Here is a 26473-nt window from a genome sequence, read left to right on the forward strand (position 1 = left end):
CAGCACTACAATGTAGATTTATGTCTTATTTAAAATTCCTTAATTAAAATACTGCAGAAAGAGGCTTTGGAATCAAATTAAGTTAAAGCTCCATTTCATCACTCGTCTAGAATCTGAATATCCTGCTGGGCCGTTGTATAAAAAGTACCAAGCAACCTAGTAGGCAATTAATTGATACCACTGCCCAGTTTTGTATTTACTGAGATGACTGCTGGCCATCAGCTACTGGTAACCTTTAGGTGTGATGCACAAGAAAGAAGTTTCAGGTTGGAGAGTCAAGAATTTTATTTTTCTTTTGAGTGGATTTCAATAAGGATCCACAAAGTCCTTATTCTGTCACTTAAAATTTTTCTTAATCTGTGAAGTTCAAATAAAAATACCCATAAATTTTATGCTAAAAAATAAATCAGAAATATGTGGAAGTGCTCTGTAACCGGAACTGTTACCAAGTGGAATACTCAGTATCACAGCCTTCAAGGAACAGTAGCACTCACAGCAGGAAGAAACAATTTGAACTCAGGCCAAGTATGCCAGGTACACACACACACCACACATACACACACACACACACACACACACACACACCACACACACACACCCATCCACCCACCCTTTACTGGGCTCATGCCAGTGTCACTCCACTCAACTGTTATGCTTTCCTAAGAAGGTAATCTAGTCATTGAATTAGCAGCAGGGTGTTGCTGGACTTTGAGCATCTGTATAGTTGAAATAGCAAATCATTATACATGAATAATTAACTACTATACAAACAACTCAAAACCAGTATCTCATTATCATGGCTGCTTTTACGTAAAATTACCTGCTATATTTTACAACTGATACATTTAACTCAGAATGACACCAGTGGCCTTGGACAAAACACCTAAACAACATTAAGTTAGATTTACCTACAGACAGATAACTAACTATCCTAAGCCAGTATCTATCCATTCTTTACTTTTCCAACTTCCAAAGTATAAAAGGCACATGAATCGATGCTGTTTTACAGTGCTGTAACTCTGTTCTTAAATTCACATCAGTATATTTAACACTCTTTAAAAGAATAGACGATGGTTCTAGAGAAACCTAAATTTGAGCAGCTAAGCCCCCTCAAAACATACATCAGGTAAATCTGAAACTACTTAAGTAGATATACCTAGCTTTTCAGCTATTATAAGAGGAAAGCAATTTATTTTCATACATGCTATACACAGGATTAAAAATAATCTAGGTTCATCTGTAGGAGCACTTTGTAACTACACCATTAGGATATGATTAGTCTGTGAGGGGAAAAAAAAGCTGGTACATTTTACTTTGACAAGATTATAAATTTATTTTCAGAAAAGATTGAATACCTTATTACCATAAACATTCTTGATACTGGTACCTAAAAAAAAATAGTAAAAAAAATTTTAAAGAAAAAAGTTTTGGCTTAGAGATTATAAATAATAGAATATACTTAGACTATAAAAGCACTTATCTGATACAACTATCCATTTGCTTTCATTCCTGTTATTTATAAAGGAACCTGAAAAATAAATGAGAAAAATCATGTTGTAGGCCATCAGTAATGTTCAACTGATTGAAACATTTAAAATACTCTTCCAATTAAGGTTTGAAGAGCAAATTAAGATTACAAATTAGTACTCATTTAAAAAAAAAATCCCCTTACCAAAGTGCTGTTAAGAAATCAGAAGAAATCCACAAATGAAAAAATCAAGTCTTAATGTAAAACACTCAATTCTAATATGGTTTCTCTAACTTTGGAATCTCTCACCTTTGGAAATGAAACCTAGACTGGACCTCTTACTTTCCCACACTCTACCATATTCATATTGTATTTGCCAAGCCTAGGCTATTTCTTAACTGGTCTTTCCTAAGGACTCCCACCACCTGCGGAAGAAGGGAATGCATATGGTAGATAAATGTTTCTCCATCTAGTTCAGAGACCACCTGCATAAGAATTCTCCATAGACTTGAAGCGAGGCCCAGGAATCTGTATGTTGAACAACAAACTGATGTAATGCTTATGAATACAGTGAAATTTAAGACTTGCTGATTTTGACACTGCTTGTTAAAAGGAGAATATAGCAACAGACATAGTTACTTTATTATAGTGTTTCAAGAGAATGAAGGATGAAGCTGTAGGGCATGATGGGTATTCAGGAAATTTTTTTTTTTTCCCCAATGGATTTTTAAAGAAATACATGTCTCAGAAATAGGAGCACATACCTACATGATAAAAAGGGAAGTATCTGGTAAAACCTTTATAGATGGTTTCTAGTATCTGATGATTCAGCATCAGCTCTCTAAACATTTCCAACATGAGGGACAAAGAGCCAGGGTGCTGATAAGGAAGAAATTTTGCAAGTGTTCAGAGATTAAAAAGCATTTTTCATATTTTACTGACAGGTCAAAAAAAAAGAGAAACAGCTCTGATTAAGACAGGTCAGGTCAATATGGTCAAAGAAAACATTATCTAAGGGCTTGGTTCCAGCACTGCAAAAAACCCTTAACACAAGATGGATTCCCTTACCAGCAATATGAGGTGATTTAGGTTTACACTGAAAGTATGTTCTACTAACATCTTCTATTAACACCTAATTAGAAGTTCATTTCATAGGATAAAAAATGTGACAGATAATTATTAATTGTTTATATCTAAATGTTGTATTTTACTAACAAAAGATTAACATCATTTTACTGCAATCTTTCCCCGGAAAATATTCACTATTCACTCCATTTCTATTCTAATCACCATTTGACATTTCACCTGTCCTACTGAAAATAAGAGTAAATGTGGCTGAATGCAGTTCTTACATATTTCTAAAGGAAAAGTCTACTAGAAATGAACAGATACACTTCCTTCACAGGCGATGTAATGACTCATTAAAAAACTAAAATACATTTGACACAGAAAGCCTAAAAGGCCTGCCACCAATGTTGGCAAGTCATACACTAATTATTTCTGACAACAGAGTTTTTCTTCCTTCTCCAAAACTCTTTCATGATACGAAGCCAAATGAAGCTTTCTGATGAATGACTTAATGTGTAGACATGACATGTCACCCCTCCAATCTAGATTTTTGGACAGCTTCCAAAATGAATTTCAGAAGAGATGCTTTGAACGTGAAACTCAGGCTTGTCTACTCTAAATCCATTCTTTCCCCTAAATGGAAATCTGACAAAACAGGAAGTACTTAGCAGCATAGAGAAGCAAGTTTTGTGGCTTAAGTATTTACTGGTAACAGTAGTTCTTCGTAACTGTAATAAAATGCAGAACTACAAATTTGAGAAGAAAACAGCAAAAATTTCCCTTGGTTACCAAGGTTCCCTTGACAATTTAAAGGCCTTAAAAAGACAGTATCGTATGATGCATGGAGGAATAAAAAACAGGAAGATGACTTTTCTTTTTGTTACGTTCCTTCACATAAGAACATCCCTCCAAATTAAACAAACACTGAAAGGAGTTTTGTGACTGCATGTGAAGACACAAAGATTCAAAACAAAACCAGAATTCGGGTTTAGTCTGAAGGAACCTACTTCGCGAAAATTTTTTGTTTATGCTTGCTGTAGAATTTGAATATAAATACAATATCCTATCTACAAAAAAATATAAATATACACCTCTAAGTGGGACATTAGGATTAGCAGTCAGTAACACACTACCAAACATATCATAAACTTACAAAAGGAAAAAAGAATGCCTCCTCCCCCATGAGTTCTTCCAGCTGCTTTCCCCACTCTCAATTCCACTGCTGTTGAAACAACTAGAAGCATTTTCAGGTAACAATTACTTTGTATCTTCACTTTTAAACTATCACACCTAAGGGTACAGCAGTATATCAAAGTGCCTAGTAAATGTTAAAACCACCAAATAAATGAAAAGCATTATGATTATCTAGTGCATTTGCCTACTCTGCAAAAGCAGGTTCAGACCCAGAGTAAATCATGAAATCAACTTTGTGGGTCACAACAGATTAAAAAAAAAAAAAGACTACAGGAGAAAACACTTGAGTGCACTGTACTTGCATATATTCTTTGTACGGGCAGTACGTAAACACACAAAATAGAAATTTCACTATAATGAAACTGATCAATGATCTTGCTTAGCTATTATGAAATACCTGTTTTACCAGAACACTAATATAAAACAGTGAGGTAGGTAGGACATTAAAGTTTCTGTCAATTTGATCCTATGTGATAAGAATATCAGGAACTTCTTTAAGTGCTAAAATTACCAAGTCAATGTCTGATACTTTTGATTTTCAGGGGTTGTTAAGTATTAGTTAACCTTTCTGATACTTAAATACCAGAAGTATGCTTAGGAATTCTTTGAAAAAGATGGTGAAGTGGGACTGTTAAGTATTAAGAGTTGTAAATACCTAGCTGTGAATGTTTGTCCCTTATACTCTAAAAGCAAACACTCATATAGAGTAATGTATCCCAACCAATGAGAACAGGCTTATGATCAGAAGACAGAGCACTTGGTCTTCAAATCCAGTGTTCTGTATTAGGACACTAACTCAACCCAATATCCCACTGAACTACTGTAAAATTTCTGAGAATTTTTGAGCTAAGGGAACATAGTTGCTGCTCTACCTCTATGAATGCCCACTATGAGCCTGATATTTTCACTTATGTTCCTATTTCCCACATTGCCATTTCTTCTAAACCTAGAGGCAAAGACTCCATTACTATTACAGTAACCAAAGATCAAGTAAGTGTCCTCATGAAATATCCCACCCTGTTCCTATTCTGACTATTCCTACTTTTATGCCTAGAAGCATTATGGTATTGTGGTAAGAAAAAGGTGCTTGTAGAGTGAGATTATGGGTTCAATAACTGAATCAGGTGGTTTGTATATTCTGTTATTGGCAACAAATGTACCCTTAGTCCTGGCCAAACTTTTCACAAATTTGGACCACTGTGGGTGAGGAAGATCAGTGGGTGGGCAGATCTAAGAAAAATCAGCTATGGTCAGAAAAACAATCCCTCCTCTAGTGGTTAATTAGACATATTATCCTTTAAAAAACAGTAAGAAATCATTCTAATGAAAATTCTTAACCTATGGATAGTCCCCAGAGTTATCTACTCTCTACACATTCTGGAATCTGACCCAATTCCTAAACCTCAAGTGATCTCATTTGAAGTAACTGATCAGGCAAGGAGTTCCTGGTATACAAAAACTGACAAAGCACATTTTTACAGGCAAGCACTTGTCCACTAAATGTCACCTTTTAGCTTGCTATACCTTTTATAAACCTTGAGTCCACAAATGAGTGCCTACTAAAGCCAAGGCCTGTGACAGATTCTAAACTTACAAAGGTGAATAGGTACAGTTCTGTCTGTAAGATGTCATAATTTAGTGAATATAAATGGACAAAAAGCTAAAATATACAAAGTGGTAGGAATCATGTAAAAGGAAATATAAAAATTCATATGGGCAGATTACCTATAGTTGCAGAGGTATTAAGGAAAGCTTTACTTAAAAAGCAGCTTTTGAACATGTAGTAATAGGGCAACAATACAGATGGCTGGAAAAGTATGAATGAAAACAAAGAGGTGAGAAAACATGGAGCTTGTACAAGAGAGCCGTCATAGTTTTAGTGTGACTGCAGCAAATAATACCTGAAAGGAAGAAGTAGAAAATAAGTTTGGGGAGATGTTGACAATGACCTTCTGGAAGTTCTTGAATAGGAGGCAAGATTCTAGATGCTTTACTTTCAGTATATAGGGAGGTATGGGCGCAGAGGGTGGGACAGGAAGCTCTGCTTCTAGTGGCAGGGTCTGGGGAAGGGTTAGCAAGTGCCATGTCTAGCTGCGAAGGTGTCAAGGAGTCCCTGAAGCAGCCCAAAGAGATGAACGACAGAACCAGTTCTGCCTCTCCCCAAGAAGAGAAGGCATTCAAGCAGAAACAGAGCAAAGAAACCGGAGAAGCTACAAGCTGTGGGGAAAGGCCCCTGGCCACAGGTGGAATTAAGCAATCTGGTAAAAAGTAAGCTGTTCCTCATGCCTGAGGCAATGATGATCCTTAATTCCAGTCTTGTTTAAACATTTGGAGTGCCTGCTATACCATCTATTGGCCACCTATAGCTAGGATGAAGTGTTGTCTTGGAACCTACTATACACCTATGAATGAACTTTTTGTTAAAAGAAAAAAAAAGAATGAACTTTTTGTTAAAACTCTCCTGGAATGAGAGACATTATGTAGCAACACTATACACACTACCACCACCACCTAATACCTGGCATCATTCTAAGCACTGTACATATACTGAACTCATTTACTACTAATCCCAACCAGGTCCGTTCTATTACTATCCCTATTTTACAGATGAGGCAGAGGTTAAGAAATTTTTCCTAAACCACCCATCTCCACAAAATACCCTGGCCACACCCACACATTCTAAAACTAAGTATCTTTTTTGCTATCTCTGAACAATTTTAAAAGTTATCATTCTAATTGGGGTTTGGGGAAGACCTAAATCCTGTAATTCAAATGACTTAATCTTCGAAAAATAAAAGATATCAAGGCAAGAGATTAATAAAAGAGAAGCAATGAAAACATACACACAACCACATATTCACTAAAAACTAAAAATGCTGAAAAATGCACAAACGTTGTTTCTGAATGTAGTAATTATTTTTCCCTCAATCTGTAAATCTCAACCTGTAAACAGATTATAGCTTTGTAACTCAAAGCTAGTGTTAACGATAAACTTTTTAATACCTATTTAAATGATATCAATGATGGTCTTAATATATATAACAAAGTAGCTCAAATTTCATAAGCTCATATATTACCCCAAAAGGGTTATTTAGGTTTTATAAAAACAGATTAAAAAGCCAAATCAGAAGGAGAAAAAGGAAAAAAAGTATTACCTAAGATTAGTAACAAAATCATAAACTCTCCCTTGCTAAACAGCAGGGAAGAAAACATATGCTATATGTAAATTATCTCAATAAAACTGGAAGAAAAAAAAGAATGAGAAACTAACCTCTTTAACTTCGTTCGAGACTCATCTAGTTTTCCTGCACCTATTTTACTTACTAATCCACTTTAACTATTTTTTTTCAAGTTGTACTTTAAAAATCAGAAATAAGAAAGCCCTAATAAAAGCACAAAAAGTCTACTGGAAGAATGGAATCAAAAGTCAGAATAAAGAAAACAATGTAAGGTCCGGCATATGCCTTATCCCCAGGTAGGGACCCCATAGGCAATATGACTTCATGTGACCATTAAGAAAGTAATGACATTTAATAAGGCATTAGACTACACAGAAATTGCAAAGGTTGGTTTGGTTGCAAATAAGCAAATTATGTAACTTTCCAAAAAATAACAAAATCACTAGAAAAGCAGCTACATTCAACGTAACAATCTGTTCTACTTCTCCAACACAGACATTTACAGAAATAAACTATACAATGGAGCAAATTCTATCATTTTTCAAAAGAGATACATATAATAGTAACACGGCCAATCTTGATTACTAAAGAATAGTTAAGTAAAACTGCATACCTGAAACAGAATTTTCAACAGATAGCAGATCCAGGTCTTTTTAAGACTGGGACACCGTTTCATTTTTTCACAAAATGAGGCTTACGCTAGAAAACAAAGACTTTTTTTTGTTTTGAGTATGCTATATAGTCCACACACTCAGAACAGACTGGTCTGCCTCACTTCCAAACATTGTTCCTGATGAGATCTCTGTATGTCAAGTATTTTACCATGGATTAAAATCTTAAAAATCATGAAAATGTTCAGTGTTCTGTAATTAAAAATCCAGAAATGGCAACCACATGAATGGGTAAAAAAAATCCATAGGTATGTTCTAATTTTGAGGCTTGTCCAAAAATATGTTGGGATGCTAAATATATAGCCTCACTTGATCCTTGACCAAATAAAACATTCTGCTCTCAAAACAGTTTTTCTTTATAAAAAATTACTAAAAATTTAACAACTTTGATTTTGTAGGAAACATTATTCTACCAGTTTGGGCTCACTGAAATAGGTTACAAAATTCTATGAAAATTTTCCTTCATTTATTCCTAAGAGATGATTTAGTGACTGTTTAATTAATATTCATCTATGGTTGCCTTCCATTATGGTATCATAAAATCCTTAAAAAAATTGAGAAAACAATCATGAATAACTTCTTAATGAGTTTCATAAATCTATGTTATATTAGCGATTACAAGTCAATTCAGTATTAAATCAAGTTCTGGAACACCAATAAATTTTTGAAAGTTAAGACAGCATCTGCAGAACATCATGAATTTTCAGGAGAGAACTACTATGAAGAAAAACATAAGTTAGCTTATTTCACATATCTTGTATACTAAAGATGCATAAAGATTGATAAGAAATATTGATAGAGCATCTATCGTGCACCTGATGTAGGGAAACATAACAGTGATTAAAACTGCAATTGTTACTCTCTGGGAGTAGAGTCTCAAGACCAGGAAGAGCCAAATACAAAACATTGTGAAGAGAGGGACGTAAAGGGTCCTGTGAAGGTACAAGAGCGCCAAGAGAATGCAGGTAAGAATGGAAAACTTTAAGGCAGGCTATGAGGAAACATAGTTAAACTCAACTAACTCTACCATAAAAAACAATTTGTTTTTAGTACCCTCTAAGTGCACTACTGTAGCAAAGTGTTTCACCGTATAAATGCCTAACTATTCTAGAACAAAAAATAAATTAGTTTTAAGAAATTACTCCTAAGGTCTAAATAAATTCTCAAGTTTATTTCACTCTATGTGTGATTTAAAAGACTGTAACAATTTTACTTGGATAAACTGAGACCCAGGAGAGAAAGTTCAAAAATAAAACTAAATTAAAAAGAAAGTTGGGGGCGGGGAAGTAATAAAAGGAAAAATGACAACAAATGCAAGTGCAGTAAGAGCAAAAACTTTCTGATGGACAACAGTATAATCCCTTTGGCCTTGTATTTCCACTTCTGGGAATTCATTCTAAAGAAATAATCAGGGATATGAGGAAAGATCTAAATGCCTAGAAACGTCAGCCATAGATGTCAGTTCTTAGACAAAATATTTTGTAAGACATGAGCAAGGATATTCAGACATATTACTGCTATTATAGAAATATTAAGAGGTCAGGTTACATAAATTATGGTACATCTATGCAGAACACAATGAGGCCATGAAAAATACTTAGCATGCTCCTAATATTTTCCATAAAGAAAAAACCTGAATGACAAAATGAATACAATGACAGAATGATCTCTGTTTTGTAAAACAAAACCAGAGAAAATGAGAAACCCCTCTATATAATGTACAACTACAGTATAAATGGTAATCACCTTTTGCAGGAGGCAATACAAGAGATTCTGTTTTCTTCTTTTGGCTTTTTGGTAATTTCCAAATGCCCACTGACATGCATTATTTGGATCAGATAACAAAAGTTTTAAGTTGGGTTGTAGAATTACAGGTGATTGATTACCCTTGCCCTAGCTGGGACGTTCAGCAGCATCGTTTTATAATTTTCTTAAGAGAAAAAAAAAATCGCTTCACTTCTAAATTCTTACTTAAATATTTTTCCTACATGCCAAATTTTTAAATAGGGAGGAAAAAAAAAATCACTAAAATGTTCGTATTATTCCTTGATGAAAATATTAAGTACTTAAAACCCCAGAAATGGGAATGGCATGAATGGATAAACAAATTCATTAAGTATGTCCTAATTCTGAGACTTCATTCTAAAGTATCACATCAGGAAGCTAATTATACACTCATTTGAACCCCTGACCACTTTTCAACTACTTCTCTTCCATTTTGCTATTTATGGTTTTACTTACTGATCCATACAAAAAAACCTGATCAGGCTGTCTCACGAATTTTCTAAAGATTTTTTTTTTTTACAGATATCAAAACTCACCTCAGTAACACTTTCGGATATTCGTCTCTGAAACTGTCCAGTTTTCTTCAGACCAACTGCCAAAAACAAAACAAAACAAAACCAAAAAACCTCAACCCAATAAATTCTTAAATCACTCAATCATTTTCTAGTGTGGAGCCCCACCAATACAGCAATAGGTTCAAAACAGAAATATGAGGATAATTTTAAGCAGCCATTCAGATCCGTATGACTAGGTCATTTAACAGAAATACCAACATGCATTCCATTTTCTTGGTTAGTAACTAAGAAAAGTCATCGCTGAAATGAAAAATTGACTCAATTCGTTAAAAGGTTTTCTTAACGAGTAAACTTGGTCAGCGTGGATAATGGTCCATGGATTTATTTCACTCTTTAAAACAACTTGTCAACTATTACTCTATTTTCGCCATTTCAAATGCGTTTTTGCTTTATTTAACAGAGGACAAGACTTTGCTAGTAGAACAAGATTAATGGCTGCCCTGAACAAAGTCCTATGGGGGAGGTCCTTTTATCTAAGGTGTTTTCAGTCCCTGCAAAACCACTGCCATTTCCTTTCAAAAAGCAGCATAAGCCTCATGAGTGTGGCAGTCTCCTATGGTCAGAGGAGCGGCATCTGTGCGAGCAAGCGAACTCCTCAGCACCCCAAAACCCAGCGTTTCCTTTCGTTTCCTCATCGCTTAACCGCGTGAGGAGCACGCGGCAATACCTCTCCCCATGCACGATGGGTCTAAGAACCTCGCCTTCCTCTTCTTAATCAAGGACGCGCCCACAGCCGGTGGCACTTGGTTGCAGAATATGACAAGCTCCCGAAACCCACTTCCAAAGGGAGAAAGCACTGCTCTGAGATGGGCAGAATCCAGAAAAATCTCTCACAGTCCCGAGAGGAGCCAAAAGGACCAGCCCTGGGAAAAAGACGCACTCGTCCCCTCCGCCCCTTTCTCTGGGGCAGCGGGAGAGGAAGCCTCGCCCCCTTTCAGCCCGCCCCCTGCTCCCCACCCCGCCGCAGACAGAACTCCCTCCGCCATGGCTGCCGCGCGGCCCCCTCACTTCCGGTGCCGGTGCCGCTAGAGCTGCGCCATCCCCCAGTCCACTGGACAGTCATAGCTTCCAACTGACCTTTTTGACAGACCCACGACTCTTCCAGCCTTCACTAGGTGCTGTCCTGGGGGGAACGGTGGATGGGTGCTGCCGTAAAGTGAATCTACAGGATGAAGACTCCGCTCTCGCCTAGCCAGAAACATAAAATGCGATAGTGCTGCGGCCACCGCTGCCCAGACAAAATGGCGCCGAGAAGCTGGTTCGGCGCAGGCGCCTTGGAAAGACCCTGCCCCGCCCCCGTGCAAGTCCTGGCCGCAGCTCCGGGTTCGGTTTCCATGGGACATTCCATCTCCAATCCTAGTGCGGAACTGCTCTTCCTGACCCCTCAATTGACCAATCAGTGCTCAGTCAAGCACATCCGGAGTCGTCTTTACCAATCATTTCTCAGGACTTGCTTACTCAATACCTGATTCTCCAGTAACGTTAGTCTTCGGAGACAGCCAATCACAAGTGGAAGATGTCCTACCTGCTGTTTTTCGCACCAATCCATGAAGTTTCAGAGCTACATCCAATGAGGACGGCAGGTAGCGAGCTCCAATCCGAAACTCTTCGGCGTCATGAGCAGCCAATAGGAGTTCGTGTAGAAGCGAGTCTGCTCAACAGCTTGTTATTTGGTGGATTGTGGCAGTAAATCGGGCGAGTGGGGAACCGGGCGCAGGAACTGCTGCCGCGGCCGGGAGTGGTACTGCCCGGACGGGGGCCCACGGGGGTCAGTGGGGCGGAGGACACGGGAGCTGACAGCGCGCACTTCACCCGCAGGTAGTAGGTAGGGAGAAGGGAAGCGGGGGATACTGAATGGACGAAGCTGCACTAGCAGCTGGTGCTACTGCCCGGGGTCCCGGTGCAGTTGGAAGCTTTGGAGGTGGGGAGTGGGATGCTAGGCAAGCGGGGCGGCGAGCGCAGGGGAAGCGGCAGGTCGTGGGGCAGCGGCAGCAACTGCAGGAACCGCCGCCGCAGCTGCCTCCTCGGCCGCTGCCCCGGGTCCCCGGGAAAATGGCTGTGGGGCTGGCCGCGCCGCTAAGTTTGCTTTCGCGCGGCGAGGAGCGGGCTACTTGGGGAAGCCGGTCCCCAACTCGGCGGCGCGTCCTCCCCTGTGGAGTCCGTGGCAGGACCCGGGAGACTGGGGGCTGGTACCGCTCGGGGCTGTACAAAAAGTTGAGGCGGGCGCGGGGAGGAGGCGGCGGCTGCCGCTGTGCGGCTCCCCTCCCCTCCCACACCCTGTCCGGGCCACCTCCCCTCCTCCTCTCCGCCCGCCCCCCCCCCGCCTGCTCCCCCTCGCGGGTCTTTCCTCCCTTGCGCGCCTCCGGGCTGAAGGCCGCGGCCCCTGCCCCTTCGGGTGAAGAAGCGCTTCTCCTTCCTGACATGGTGCAGAGCCGAGGAAGGAGAGCAATGGCGCCGTGACACTCCGCTGCCGCCACCGCGGGCCCGGGGCGGGCCGAGGGGGCCGAGCAGTGGAGGCGGGGCGCGGGCCGAAGTCGGGGTATCCGGGGGGCGGCGGACCTGAAGCCCGGCGACCGCGCCTGCGGGGGATCCGGGGAAACCCAAAAGGTGCCCTGTCCTTCTCCAGGGCGAACCGTCCTGGGGCTCTGAGTTGAGCATTCCGGGTCAAAGTGGCGAGCCGAGGCAGGGGCGCGGTGGGCCGCTGGAGAACTCCGCGGCGGAACCCGCTGCCCTTTGGCGCCCGTGGGGTTCTCGCCGCCCCCTCCGCTCCTGCGTCCTGGCTGCCCTCCGGGGGATCTTAGCCCTTCACTGGTGAGGGTTCTGCCCCTCCCCGCTGGCGTTTGTTTACTTTCTTTCTCCGGGTCGCTCCCCTCTGTTGATTGATTCTGTGCCTGTCTTTCCCCGTGTTTCTAGCGACGGAGAAGATAGCTCGTTGAGCTGGAACCCCACAGATCACCAATAAAAATGAAGGTAAGTGGAGTCAACGCTGCTCTGAAGCTCGCGCCCTGGACACTGCCTGGCGTGAGGCTGGTGCTGTGGAATGTCATTTCCTTTTTTCTTTCTTTCTTTTTTTTGCTACTCAGAAATGATCTCTCTCCTAAGCAGCGCTTTCTGAAAATGAGGACGTGTTGAATGGGTGAGAAATGATCATTGTGTCTAAATGCGGTCAGTTCAGCCCCTCTTCGAAGCAGTTAGCACTTTGGAAAGGCTGGTGCAGGCTTTCCATTGTTGTCCATTGGGCTAGTATTTTTAAACACTTCCTGTGTTGGCAGCAACCTTTGCAGAAGTAAATCTTTTGTCCTGCTTTGGTTCTTTGGGGGATTTTTTGAAAATTTTTTTTGTCCCCAGTGCCAGTACGATTTTCTAAGGAAGGAATGTGTGGATTGTATAAGGGAGATACCATTTCTTCTGGGGATAAAGTGAAATTCTGTGGCTAAAATATTTAAAGGTGAACTAAAATTAAGTTTTTATATATTATTACTATAATTAATAATGCTTAACTTTAGTTCAGTCGTTATAGTAAATATTTTAAACATATATCCGACCTGAAAATACTCTTCAGAAGACAACTAATACTGCAAACATCGTATGTGATGTTTAAAGGGAAAGGAAGGTATAGCATCCTACATTTCTCTGGCATTGAATGTTTCAGGTCAGATATTTATTTGCCAAAAGTGTTTCTCTTCGATTTGCATTATTTGTAAATGCACCAACTTTAAAAGATACTTGATTCCTTACTGTTTCAATGTATTAAGCTCTGAAATGCAGTATTTTTCAAATTTTCTCTTCCGTTCCTGTTTCTTTGGAGTGGCACATGTAACCTTCTTTAACGTTATTTGGGAAAACTTAGAAACTGAGAAATAATTTTCTACTTGAAAGTATTTCTCTAAAGTGTACACTGTCACCTTTGCACTTAGCGATGTTGATTTGAGCTTGTATGAATACACTTATTAAATTTTAAAAACGTTGGTAAAATGGTAGATGGCAATCGTTCTGTTACTGTCAAGATTAAAATGAATGGTGGAGTGAAATGTCTCACATCTTTCAATGTATCATTCTTGATCGTGGCCATTTGTTAAAAGTAGATGTTTCTTTGTGAAGCTTTTTTTTTTTTTTGTATACTGAGATTAGTGTGGTAAATGAGGTATGGATGCAAGTTCTGAGCCATTGGGTCATATCTCTGATCATCAGCTAATTTAGACAAAAACCTTTAAAATGCAGCTTTTAGCCAACGATTTTTCTCAATAATGCTCTCTTTATCAAAGGATGGGCTTCATTTCCTTTCTGTACAGTTAGTGTATCTAAAAAGATGTCTTTATGTAGCTGTATTAATAAACATTTACTTATGTAGTATTATTGTTAATTTTAATAGCAATATTTCTTTTAGTTTGAAAACAAATTTCAGGAGGCCATTATTAAATAATTTAGCTTTATGAGACACTTAGTATGAACATACCTTTTCTGATTTTTCTTATTTTTTCATTTCTTAAATAAATTGTAAAATTGTTGAATTATTTTGTAGCTGGAAGAAAAACATTATGTTTCCCTACTGATACTTTCAAGTTACAATTTAAAATGTTTTATTTTAGCAAGATACAGTTTATAAAATAAAGAATTGTTAATAAAGTGTTTGCTTTAGGGGTATTTTTCAAATTACGTAATGATATTAATAAGCAAATACTATTAATGTCCCTATTACTTTAACTACAGAACCTTTTGATGAGACTTGTGGTTGGAGCAGGGGAAATAGTAGTGACATTGACGTTTTGTGTTCCTTTCATCAGGCGGCGGATGAGCCTGCCTACCTGACAGTGGGAACTGATGTCAGTGCCAAGTACCGAGGTGCCTTCTGTGAGGCAAAAATTAAGACTGTGAAAAGGCTGGTAAAAGTTAAGGTAATTTTTCTTTTTTAATGCAACAGCTTTATTTACTCGATTGAAGAGAGTTGGGGGTGGGGAGACTGCAAATCAACATTTTATTTATTGAATCATTAATTACTTCACTTACTAAATCATTGCTGTATGAAAGCACTGTTATATGTAAAACTATAGGAATAGCACATTAAGAATTGAGAAATAACTCAAAATGAGAGAATATTCCAAAGTGCTTCTATGAAAATATTGTACTCATGATACTTTCCATCATTTGGATCTTTCCTGTTTGTGGTAGCATGCTTACTTAGGCTATAGTTTATCTTCTCACCTTTCACATTATGCAGGTAGAGACGATTTCAAGTGATTAGGAAAAACAATACAGTGTGAATGATAATTTCAAGATGGCATTAAAAATGATTTAAGAATTTTATTTTTAAGATGATTTTATGGATAGAAAAAAGTTAATGCATTTTTCCTGTACACTGTTTGGAAACTGAGGAAAGTACTGAGGGGTTAAAAGCCCTTGTTTACAACGTTTGAGAGCTGTAGAATAAAGTTCATGCAAGTCCTCTTTGATACTACTCCATAGAGATTTGATACGTTCTACCAGATTTTGTGTGGTGCTTTCTGTAACAGTGTTGTTGTTGTTATTGTTTTTGGATCATGCTGTACTTTCAGTTTGCTTTTCACTTACATATGAAAGGAGGAAGTGTTTGCCTTGTTCCATCCCCAATACCTGGAGTAGTGCCTGATACACACTTGGCATTCAGAATATGTTGAATGAATGAATGAACAGTGATTGTCAAAGTGTGGCCCAGGACCAGCAGCATCAGCCTCACCTGAGAACGTGTTTAAAATTAAGCAAATTCTGATAGGGCCCAATGACTGTGTTGTAACAAGCCCCCCAAGTGTTTCTGATGCATGTTGAAGTTGGAGAACCACTGAACCAGAGGAGTGTGATTTGTGTGGTAGACAAATAGACAAAATCTATGACTACTTTAAACTTTCTGTTTAAATTTTCATCTACTGGTGAAACTTTTCAAGTATTACTAAGACATCATTTGACATTCATTTCTTGTTTTATGTAGCCTTTTTACTATGTCAGCCATACAGGATTTGATTACTACATACTTATGTGGAATTAACTTTTTGTTAGTATTGTGGCTCTTTATAGATTTACTCAATTAATTTAAAGCCAATACAGTGATTGGGGAGGTCTTATCATACATAAATTACCTAGAATTTGATGTTTCTCCTTATTTGGGTATTTGCTCCTCCACCGTATGTGGGGGAATCTGTAGTCGAAAGAAGCACCTACATGTGATTGAATTGCATATCAGATTATTATTCAGGTATATTTAATAAAGGACCAGAAGAGCACTGGTTTTAATTTATTTACCTTGCATGTAGACAATAAAGTTTGATACTTTTTGGTTTGTTTTATATATACTTGTTGACAGAACTTTTTATAGGTTGTTAATAAAAAGCAGTGAAGGCAGTTTTAAGGTGTTACAATAAACACTACAGATTATAAATCTTCTATAGTTAATTCAGCAAACATTTAAGTGCCCTTAATACGCATTGACACTTGCTAACTGCTGGGGATATAGTGATGAAGGAGGACTCTAGCCCTCAAGGGGCTCACAGTTAATGAGACAGTAAACATAAATACAAGACAATGTAAAAAGTATAATACCAAAGGTAACCATAGGATGCTAAGAAAACAGACATTTTTGTTACAGTGTTACCATAAATGTATTCTTTTAAAAGTAATATGCGAACTATTGTGCAAAAATGTTTTTTAGGTACTCCTGAAACAGGATAATACTACACAATTGGTGCAAGATGACCAAGTAAAGGGTCCTTTAAGAGTACGTATGTTGTACAGTTCTAAATCTGAAATGGTGAATCATAAATTCATACAGTGATTTATTGAATTTTACATTTGTAGACACACTTTAAAAATGTTGTAAGAATGTTAATCAGAAAACAAAAATATAAGTGAGGTGTTGAACAGTTACTATAAGTTATGATATTGCAATGGCTGTATCCTTAGTGTAAGAATGTTAAATGAGTTTCAGCTACCTTTTTTGGAATTCTTGGATTGGAATACTTCATTTTGTTTTTCATACTGTTACCACAGATGTTTAGCTTACTAAGTAATATATGAGTTTCATAAATCTGAATCTTCTGTTGTTCTAACTTACCAAGTAAACTATGTTGACTTAATAATTCAATTTAATGAATACCTATATTATGTTTTCCATCCATTTCTGGCCATTTGTTTATGTAATAAATCTTTGTTATGTCAGAGTACCACTTCAGTTAATATCTGATATACAAAGGTCTGGAAGCTGAAAGAAGGTCAACTGGTTCATCCCTCTGTTTCCAGGTGAACCTTTATCTAAAAGGTCCCTTAAATACAAATGCTGAATCCAGTATTCAGTATTTCTGTAAAAGAAAATTGAAGCTATGTTTTTTATCTTGTGGTTTTTCGGTTCTTACATTCTACAGTTTTCTTGAAGTCAATATAATGTAATAAAAAAAATTATTAAATAATACTTAAAAGACTGGGTTCTCATCCTGGACTTTTTTGCAAATTATTTTCTCTTACTGGGCCACAATTTTCAATGTGTAAAATCGGGGTAATAATAACTATTTTATCGATGCCTAAGTATGTGGGGCTTGGATTGCATGATAAATGTATAAACACCATAAAAGATAGAGATTTAAGCCATTAAAAGGTAGAATGATCATAAATAGATTTTTTTGTACTCAGGTCATATAGTTGGTAGGAGTGATTTGGTTTGTTTATTGGTGATGAAATTTCGATTTTGTTTTTTAGGTTGGAGCTATTGTTGAAACAAGGACATCTGATGGATCCTTTCAGGAAGCTGTTATCAGCAAGTTGACAGATGCTAGTTGGTATACTGTGGGTAAGTAGTTAAGAAATTTAATTTGGGTGTTTCATAGCCCTCTTTTTTGTAAATACATTGAATCGTTATGTTAGCAGAGAAATATGTATTTTTTTCCTGTCAATTTACTTGACGTAAATGGCTAAAATTCTAATGACACCTTGGTGATAAAAACATACTTATCTTTTTATGATTACTATAGCCACTTATGGCTGTTTCATCCAGGAATATACTTCTTTTCTAGGTTATCATGATAGTTCTTTTAAAGAAAGTAAATTTATATGGTTTTCTTCCATTAGAAAATGCAATATAACTTAGTATTTTAAATAATCAGACTTTTAAACTTTTCCTGTAATTACAATTAAAATTGCATAGTTGCAGTTTTTTGTTTTATTGCTGCCTATTTTATATATGGGTAATGTAGATGTTACCACAAAATTTATAGAGTAAAAAAATTCTGACTAGAATAGATTCAGGCCTATTGCACTGGCTTTAAAAAACTTTACTGTGGTGAGTAGCAACAAGTGTCATAATACATGTAGATTGAAACCTAAATGTAGTACCTATATAGTTGCTATCATTATGTTGATGAGAATAGCAATGATTAACATTTCCAAATCTCCTCAGTCTTTTCAGACCACACAGTCCTGTGAATAACATCCAGTCCTTTGCTTTACACTGAACACCTATAGCATTGTTTGATTTTTACATCTATGTCTTGGTATAAGAGATGTAATTATAATGTTGTGGTTTCCTTGTAGAAGGAAAAGAAATGACCATTTAGATTTATTTTTAGTGTACTTGATTTTTTGCTTTGGGTAAAAATCATTTATCTCTAGTTGATGCTCAAAACTGTGAAGAACATGCTTTGGTTGAAAATTGTACTTCCTGTGTCTTACTCTGTGCCTTCTGTTAATAGTAGCAGTTTTCTGTATGTAACTACTATTTTCTAACCTTTTTTATTCTTCTTGGACCTCCTAGAAGTTGATGTTGGTTCACAATGGTGCTATTATTCTGAACGATACATTTTTAGGAGGCTTAGTTGTCGCTCTTGACAGTTGTTAGAGATTTAAAAACTAAGCCTAATGTTAACTTTTAAAGATTAAGTAAATACAATTTTGCTATATTAAATAAGGCAGTGATAAAAATGACAGGAGTGGATGTGTGCAGAGTCATGGGAAGTTGTATGATGCATGTTCAAATAATACTATTAATGCTATTTGGTGCTCAGTATCAAGGTTGCATTCATGATACTTGTGAAATTTTACTGATATAATGCTTATGCTTCTGCAGAAGCAATACTTTTCAGGTCTTCACATTTTAGATTTACAAATAGCAATCTGTATCCTTTACATAAATGACATTTTAAAATTTCTAAGAGCTATTGCTACTGAGCCTTCTCTATGATGATTTTCTGTGGTAGGTAATTACAGAAGAAATAATAATACAATTTTTGTTCTCAAAGAGCTTAGAACCTTAATTGCATATGATTCATATATTAAGCATTAGTTCACGTAAGAATCACTTGGTGCTTGTTTAAAAACATGAGGATTTGAGGACCCCAAATCTTTCCAGTTTAGGAGGTGTGGAATGGCAACCCAAGAATCTTTTTATAAGCACGTTGAGTGAATCTAATGCAGGTAGTACACACTTAGGAAAAACAGACCATACTTTGTAGAAAGAGACTAATACAGGAGAAAAATTCAAAATACTTAGGATTTTTGCATCTGTGTAATGAGAGAGTGACTACAATTTTTTAAGATGTTAAGAGGCACTGTTCTTTCAAGTATATTCAGTATTACACTAGTACAGCACTCTGCTGTAAAGAACATTTAAGTATTGAAAGATGTAGACCACATAAAGAATGATCAGTTTTAAAGGTACAAAATAAAATGTGTGATCTCTCACAGGTCATGAACTTTCTATATTTTTCTTTAATTGAGCACCTACTACCTACTGGGTTTAATCGCTCTTTTCTGGAGTTTTTCTTGATTTCTGCTTCTTAGAGAAGTGTTATGTAGGTAGTATCAGAAAATTATCTCAAGTACTATTAATGGTCTCACTGACATTTTTTGATTTTAAGGGATCTTGAAATTATGTCAGATTACTAAAAATGAAACACAAAGGGGTACCACTGCTGGTTTAGATCAAATATGAGTTATGATCATTGTTGATTAAAAGTTACTGGAGTCAGTGATATTAACTCCTTATATAATGTGTGTATGTATTTTTCCTATAATAGTTGAATAAACAATTTTGAAAGACATTATGTATCTAATGTAACTCAATTTAAAAAAAATCTGATAATACCTTGCCCTGTAATGTTGAACAATAAATAGCGCCAGTTCTTGGATATTTCTTGGTTTGTTTTTTTTTTTGAGACTTGGAACTATTTCCTCTTCCTATCATAAAACAGTTCCTCCAGCATAGTTTATTCATTTGATAGTTCTTATCCTTGCATTGAAGATAAGGAATCTGTAATGTATGGAAGTGTGTTGTTATCTGTCCAGTCATTTAGAAGATATCAAAATTGAGATTAGAATTCCTATCTCCACTTGTATGTTGCCTTTAATTCCTGGCAAATATGACTGTCAGTAAGACATTCTGAAACTGTTCTTCTTTTGCTTTTTTTGGAATATAAAAATAACACGTTGTATTTGAAAAATAAGGAAAATGTAAAGGAAAAAGTTGCCATTAATTTAAATAATTTTATATTTAAATGTACATAAACCCATACTTCACATATCAAGTTTAACAATAAAATCTTTTCCATCATATTTTTGTGACAAATGCTTTTTATGATTCGGGATTTTTCATGCCTTATAGTTAGTATTTTGCACATCAGTTATGTCAGCTCTCATGGAAGTTAAAGGAGTAGAGCAGGGTTAAACTGGTGAAGGATTGACTTTTGTAGAATGTGCTGCAGGCTTCTAAGGTTTTTTAATATGGTTAGAACCTCTTACGACAAATGTTGTTATAACCAAAATCAACACAAAATCTTTTCAAAACCAGATGGTTATTCCGCTGATTAGAAAATCATTCATTAAGAAAAAAGTACTAAGTAACAAAAAAAATCTGTTCAGTCCTGTGATAGGCTCTAACCCATTGTTTAAATGGTTTTCCATAAGACTTAGCATTCCCATCTTTTAAACATAAAATTATACATTTGAATGTTAATTTCTTCAGTTCACAGATTCCTCAAGTTTTTCATCTTAGCTGCTGAGCGGACTTATACAGGTATCACAGGTGATTTTATGAGTAACAGAACTAATGGTTTTACCTAGGGTACGCATATATTTTTAATTTTAAAGGTTTTACTCCATTATGGGAAAAATCATAACTGCTATAAACATATAAAACAATAAGACTTATTTTTACAGAGTCAGAATTCTTAACTTCTTCCCCAGTGTTCATTTTATGCCTCTGCTTCTTACCTATTTATTATGCATTTTGATTTCCCCCCTTCACTAAATTGTAGCTCACAGATTAACCTTCTAATTGTCAATTTCTTTATCTATAAAAGGAAGATAGTGATTCCTACCTTGTAGAGGCTGCTGTGAGGATTAGGGACATGGTAGAAACTTAAAGTATGTCTTTGGATAGATAAAGTTGACGTACTATTTTTATCATCTTACTGTTCTCCAGCATCTAATAGGCCATGATAACAGGAAGATTTTCTGTTTTTAGTAGTTAGAGAACAGATCCCTGTGGCTTTTGTTTCTTTGAATTCTAACAATTGAGGGGTAGGCTTTGTATAGGCTTTGTTTGAATTAGCATTATTTTGTCTAGTATAACTAATGTTATGGAGAGAGTCTTAACTTTGTCATTTTCCTCAAACTAGGTTTTAGTATTTATATGTAATATACTAACAGATACTACTTTTGTAGTATCTGGTCTTTTGCACTCAGTGAATAATCTATTCAAATGCCATTTTTGGCAAATATAAGACATTTCGTACCTCATAATTACTAAATCCGTATAGTCTGACTTTTTTTCTCTTGGCATGCTGTAGTATATGTCTTGAACCAAAAATAAGCTACATTTATTATATACACCAGGTAAATATTTAACTCTTATCAAAAAGCCAGAATCACTCTTCAGTACCTACAAATTTTGTGTTCTTTTAGATGATACTTCTAACATGGAAGTTATAGAGGAAACTTCTTGTAAATGGAACTTCTTCATGATTTTGATAATCAAGGATGTCATGATTAAATAGGTCCCCTGTGTTACTGGGCTTTGTCTATGTTTGTGGAAAAGATTTTGTTGCATAAATTTGATATTAGTGATTGGTCTTACATTCTCATTCTTCTTCCTCCCACCTCCATCACGTAATGATGTGGTGTATATGAGTGTATGTGTGCGTGTCCAGTGTCACCATCTTTGGTACTGTAGGCATTAAGGAAAATTAGAACTTTTAAGGTGTTATTCTTTAGTATACTTGTGACATTAATAATAACACGAAGAATTATTTTAAGTATGGTATGATAATTTCATGATTTTGAATTTTTAAAAGAACAGTGGTTTATTTAACAGACTTGATAATATTATATGAATCATAATTTTGATACAGAGGTTTACAGTAGTGTTAATTCAGTGTAGGTTAGTGATGTCACTGTTGGAGGATGTTGTGTTTTATCCTGTCATTGTGTCTGCAGGTGGTCCTTAATTTCTGTATCATTGACAGTGTGTAACACAGCTGCTTTTGTGGAATCATTATGGGACTTTAAGTATGTGCTTCAAGAGCTTTTAATTTTTTCTGGACTGTTTCCTACATGTAAGAGGATCTAAACTAGGTGTCTTTAGTCTAAGAGAAAGAACTGACTGTGGTAGATAAATATTGAAGAAGTTGAGCACTCTTATGTAATTAAGTTTCTAACGTGAAAAAAATTAAGTTTATGATTTGAAGGCAAGGTGTTTGCTTATGAAACAACCCTTTTTTTCAAAAAAAATGAGGATTCTAATTATATAGATAGATGACAAGGTAAAGGTTCTAAGATACTAAATCAAGATAATGTAGAATTTTCCATTCTTAACATTAACCTATTCTGTTAGAATGGGAAAACGCCTGTAATTGTAAAAATTAGGATTAAATCTTAAAGTAATAATCATTTTCTTGTATGCATTCCTGTGTATATGTTTTTTCCATGATTTATACAAACATTTGTTGATGTGTATATGCATTTTAAGTGTCTGAGGTAAGGCGTCTGTCTTCTTTTATTTTTTCATAATGCTTGGTGTCAAGTGTCTTCTGAGAGCATTATCTTTGTAAATCTTAGGTATCAAAACCAGAGTACATTTCTGAAAAATTAAACCTATAAAATTATCAAAATAGTATATATAGCTATATATATGGAGAGCACTGGTGATAAATTGTTAAATTCCTTACCCCCATTTCCTTGAAATATTTACATATAGTTTCCAAGTAGTACGATTTTTTGAAATGTACAAGTAAAAACTTGAGAAAGCTTCTGTGCAATTATGACTTATGTTTTAGAATTAAAAAAAAATCATCCTTCTGATGTTTCCTTGCTTTACCTTTTATATTTAAACTTCTTGCACCGTCTTCTATAAAAAGAAACATGTTCAATTTTATGACTTTAGAATTTGCCTGCCAGTACTTCTGTTCCAGCAGGTTATCATGCACATAAGTAGAAGCATTAGAGTAGACCAGCAGCGTTACCAGAAATCAAGCAGTTTCTGGACATTAGAGATACTCCATTGATAACTGTTGCGAAGAAACCCATAATACGTCTTTTTTTAAACCAGGTTTTTGTTCATTTTTCTAGGATTAAAGATAATTTAATATCTGTGCGTTGACTAAGTTGCTGATGGTTTAAGAAGGTGGTTCTGTAGTGATACAAACAGAAAAAGTGAATAGAGACACTTAACACAGTTGGGGCAGCCATTAACCTGTTTGGTATCTACAGAATGAAAAATGTGTGTATATTTTAAAAGGTTTGGGGGCATAACTAACAAATAGTGGATCTTATAAATATTAAGCCCCAGATAAACAGCAATGATAGCATTATGTGCAGTTAAATTTTATTAATATGCCTAAATTCTCTGATCTCTTTTGCTTATTGCAGTATTTGATGATGGTGATGAGAGAACATTGAGACGCACCTCACTTTGCCTGAAAGGAGAGAGACATTTTGCCGAGAGTGAGGTAGGGAGACATGGATGAGCTTTCTGAGTTTGAACAGCAGCTACTAATGTAGAGGCGAAAAGTGACTTAATCTGTTTGTTTCTTATCCAGACACTTGACCAGCTTCCATTAACAAATCCAGAGCATTTTGGAACTCCAGTAATTGCAAAGAAGACAAACAGAGGAAGGAGGTCCTCTCTGCCTGTGTGAGTGTTTTCATATACAGTGACATTACAATTATTACAACGTTCTACAAATGGTTTTTCTAGGGTGGCTAAACTTGTTTGGGTAACCTTTCCATAGCATCTCATATCTGTGTTTTAGGCACTGTGTTTTAGCAGAACTTGTTCTTAATTCTTAGACAAAGTAATAGGAATAATGATCACAATCCCTTTTTCAAAAAGGCTGTTTTTGTTTTGAGTTACTTTGCCAAATTCCTTAATTGATATGAGTTTCCTGTTTTAAATGAGTATATGTGTTTTTTAACCTTTTTATTTCAAAAACATTTCAAATTTAAAAATTATAAGAATAATACAGTAAATTTCATATACTCATCATCTAGATTCACAAATTGTTAAAAATTTTAGGCACATTTGCTTTATCATTTCCTCTCAATATATATAATTATTTCTAATTTAATAATAATTTTAATTGGCTGAAACATTTGAGAGGAAATATAAGCATCATGACCTTTTACCCCTAAATAATTTATTTAAGAACAGGGACATTCATCTTATATAACCAAAGTATGGTTATCAAATTTAGAACAGTTAATATTGATAGAATGCTATTATTTAATAATAGCTAGTTCATATTTCAAATTTTCCCAGTTGTTCCAATAATAGCCTTTATACTATCCCCTTATTCCAGGATTCAATCCAAGATCATGCATTGCATTTAGTTTACATGATTCTTAAGAAGTCTCCTTTAATCTAAAAAAGTTCCTCAGCCCTTTTTTTTTTTTTGCTTCTTCATGGCATTGACGTTTTTGAAGAGTACAGGCCAGTTGTTTTGTAGACTTTTCCTCACTGTGGGATTGTCTGACTGTTCAGTTATCCAGCTAGGTTATCTAAATAAACCTTCTGATGTGTTTTATGAGATCTTTTTCATAACCTGTTAGAAAATTAGAGTTATATTATCTGGCATTCAGCATACATAAAAAGTAGAAGGACAGTCTTTTGAAATGTATTTGGCACAGTAAGTACTTTATGGTGGTACAGCTTTTCTGTCCAAGCCGATGGTTAGCATGAGTCCAAGTCCAGATCCTAGTGATGTAGTGAAGTGAACTGATAGTTCTGTGGACAGCTCAGGACTGCTTCTGTGGGGCTAGGGAAGTATCCACTTCTTCAGTTCCAGTATAGATGAAGAGGCTACTACTCTGGGGTAATGCAGATTAGAAATTGAATTGTACACACTAAAATTCACACCACTCTGACTAAATAAAAAATGCTTTATGTTCAGATCATGATAAAGTTATTCTTTTAGTAATGAAGATGAAAAAGAAGAAGAAAGTAGTGAGGAGGAAGATGAAGATAAGCGACGTCTCAATGATGAATTATTAGGAAAAGTTGTAAGTGTGGTATCTACATCTGAGAAGACTGAATGGTATCCTGCTTTGGTAAGTAAGGTTTCTTTGCACAGCTAATTCACCATTTAAAATATTTGTGTAGCAGGGATTTTTAAAAAGCATTTAAAATATTTTGAAAGTGTTACACAAATTTAATATGGACTTCATTGCAAAATTGAGCAGTCCTACTCAGGTCCCACCTACTTCACTGTCTTCTTTTGTTATTTCCTTTGTTTAATTCTCTGTAACCAAGTGTTTATTGGGATCTTTCAGTTTGTCTTTCAAAACATGTCCAGTGGTATATTTTTATGCTGTTTCTATTACCATTTTACATATGATATACAGGAACTACCTCCAGCTTCCCTTAACTTGATTCCTAAATGCCTTCTTTATTAAATCCAGACTAATTTTCTAGAAGTCACTTTTATAGAGAAATTTTTAAACATTGAATTAATCATGATAGTCCCATTCTCAAAAAAACCCTGCACTGACTCTGCCTCATGCATCAGTTCTGCATTCTTTGGATGGATATCTGAGGTCATCCCTAGCTCTCTACTTAGGCTCTTTCTTAACTGTTCCTTGTGTAAGAAACTTCTCTTCTCCAAGCTTTTACACCTTAAATCAATTCGTATTTTCTGAGGAGCTGCAATGAGTTCAGCTTTTCTCTAAGCCCCTTAGAAGAGAGAAAAGTATAAGACTTGTAACATATTGCCCTCAAGAAGTTTACTATACATACCTAACAGATTATGCCATAATTAAATACTATATAGTAATTTAAAAAAATTTTGGTGTAGACACTGGAGCAGGACAAGTATTAGGGAAAAGAAGGGTAAACCTAGGCTTTAGAAATGGCAAATATTGGATAGGTTGGTAGAGAAAACTAATCTTTGCTTACTTGGGGAAGGGATGAGAAGGGATGGGCAAGAGAATTACTTCATGAGAGAAATCAGTAGTACTTGGTAATAACCTGTCTCCCTTTTCTCCTCTTCCTATGCCTCTCCTTTTAAACAGCTCTTAAGGTTCCGCTCA

General features: G+C 36.2%; 1 protein-coding gene and 2 long non-coding RNA genes across 12 annotated transcripts in view; 1 reads left to right on the forward strand and 2 right to left on the reverse strand.

Moving 5' to 3' along the window:
- Nucleotides 1-127: 127 nt before the first annotated feature.
- On the reverse strand, nucleotides 128-11230 carry LOC140696938 (uncharacterized). Its single transcript, XR_012073638.1, has 3 exons — nucleotides 11018-11230; nucleotides 9902-9957; nucleotides 128-1528 (listed from the first exon to the last, which is right to left on the reverse strand). It is a non-coding gene; the product is annotated as an uncharacterized lncRNA (long non-coding RNA).
- A 389-nt stretch (nucleotides 11231-11619) lies between these two features.
- ARID4A (AT-rich interaction domain 4A) overlaps nucleotides 11620-26473 on the forward strand; it is a 52643-nt gene continuing 37789 nt past the window's right edge. For 3 of the 5 annotated variants that reach the window (XM_031679083.2, XM_015235534.3, XM_072963129.1), the window contains exons 1-8: nucleotides 11620-11758; nucleotides 12854-12910; nucleotides 14725-14835; nucleotides 16620-16685; nucleotides 17660-17750; nucleotides 23819-23898; nucleotides 23989-24083; nucleotides 25363-25495. In XM_031679083.2, the coding sequence (XP_031534943.1) occupies nucleotides 12905-12910; nucleotides 14725-14835; nucleotides 16620-16685; nucleotides 17660-17750; nucleotides 23819-23898; nucleotides 23989-24083; nucleotides 25363-25495 (582 nt within the window). In that variant the 5' untranslated portion in view covers nucleotides 11620-11758; nucleotides 12854-12904. Of the gene's footprint in view, nucleotides 11766-12566; nucleotides 12752-12853; nucleotides 12911-14724; nucleotides 14836-16619; nucleotides 16686-17659; nucleotides 17751-23818; nucleotides 23899-23988; nucleotides 24084-25362; nucleotides 25496-26473 lie in introns of all 5 variants that reach the window. The other 2 variants (XM_072963128.1, XM_031679084.2) reach the window with 2 other exon arrangements.
- Nucleotides 16283-26473, reverse strand: part of LOC140696941 (uncharacterized) — a 56193-nt gene continuing 46002 nt past the window's right edge. For 3 of the 6 annotated variants that reach the window (XR_012073645.1, XR_012073644.1, XR_012073646.1), the window contains exon 5: nucleotides 25047-25255. This is a non-coding gene — a long non-coding RNA (uncharacterized lncRNA). Of the gene's footprint in view, nucleotides 17266-20064; nucleotides 20205-25046; nucleotides 25256-25475; nucleotides 26118-26473 lie in introns of those variants that run through there. The other 3 variants (XR_012073647.1, XR_012073650.1, XR_012073649.1) reach the window with 3 other exon arrangements.

Source organism: Vicugna pacos, chromosome 6 (assembly GCF_048564905.1).
Source record: "Vicugna pacos chromosome 6, VicPac4, whole genome shotgun sequence".
In the NCBI taxonomy this organism is placed as follows: Eukaryota; Metazoa; Chordata; class Mammalia; order Artiodactyla; family Camelidae; genus Vicugna; species Vicugna pacos.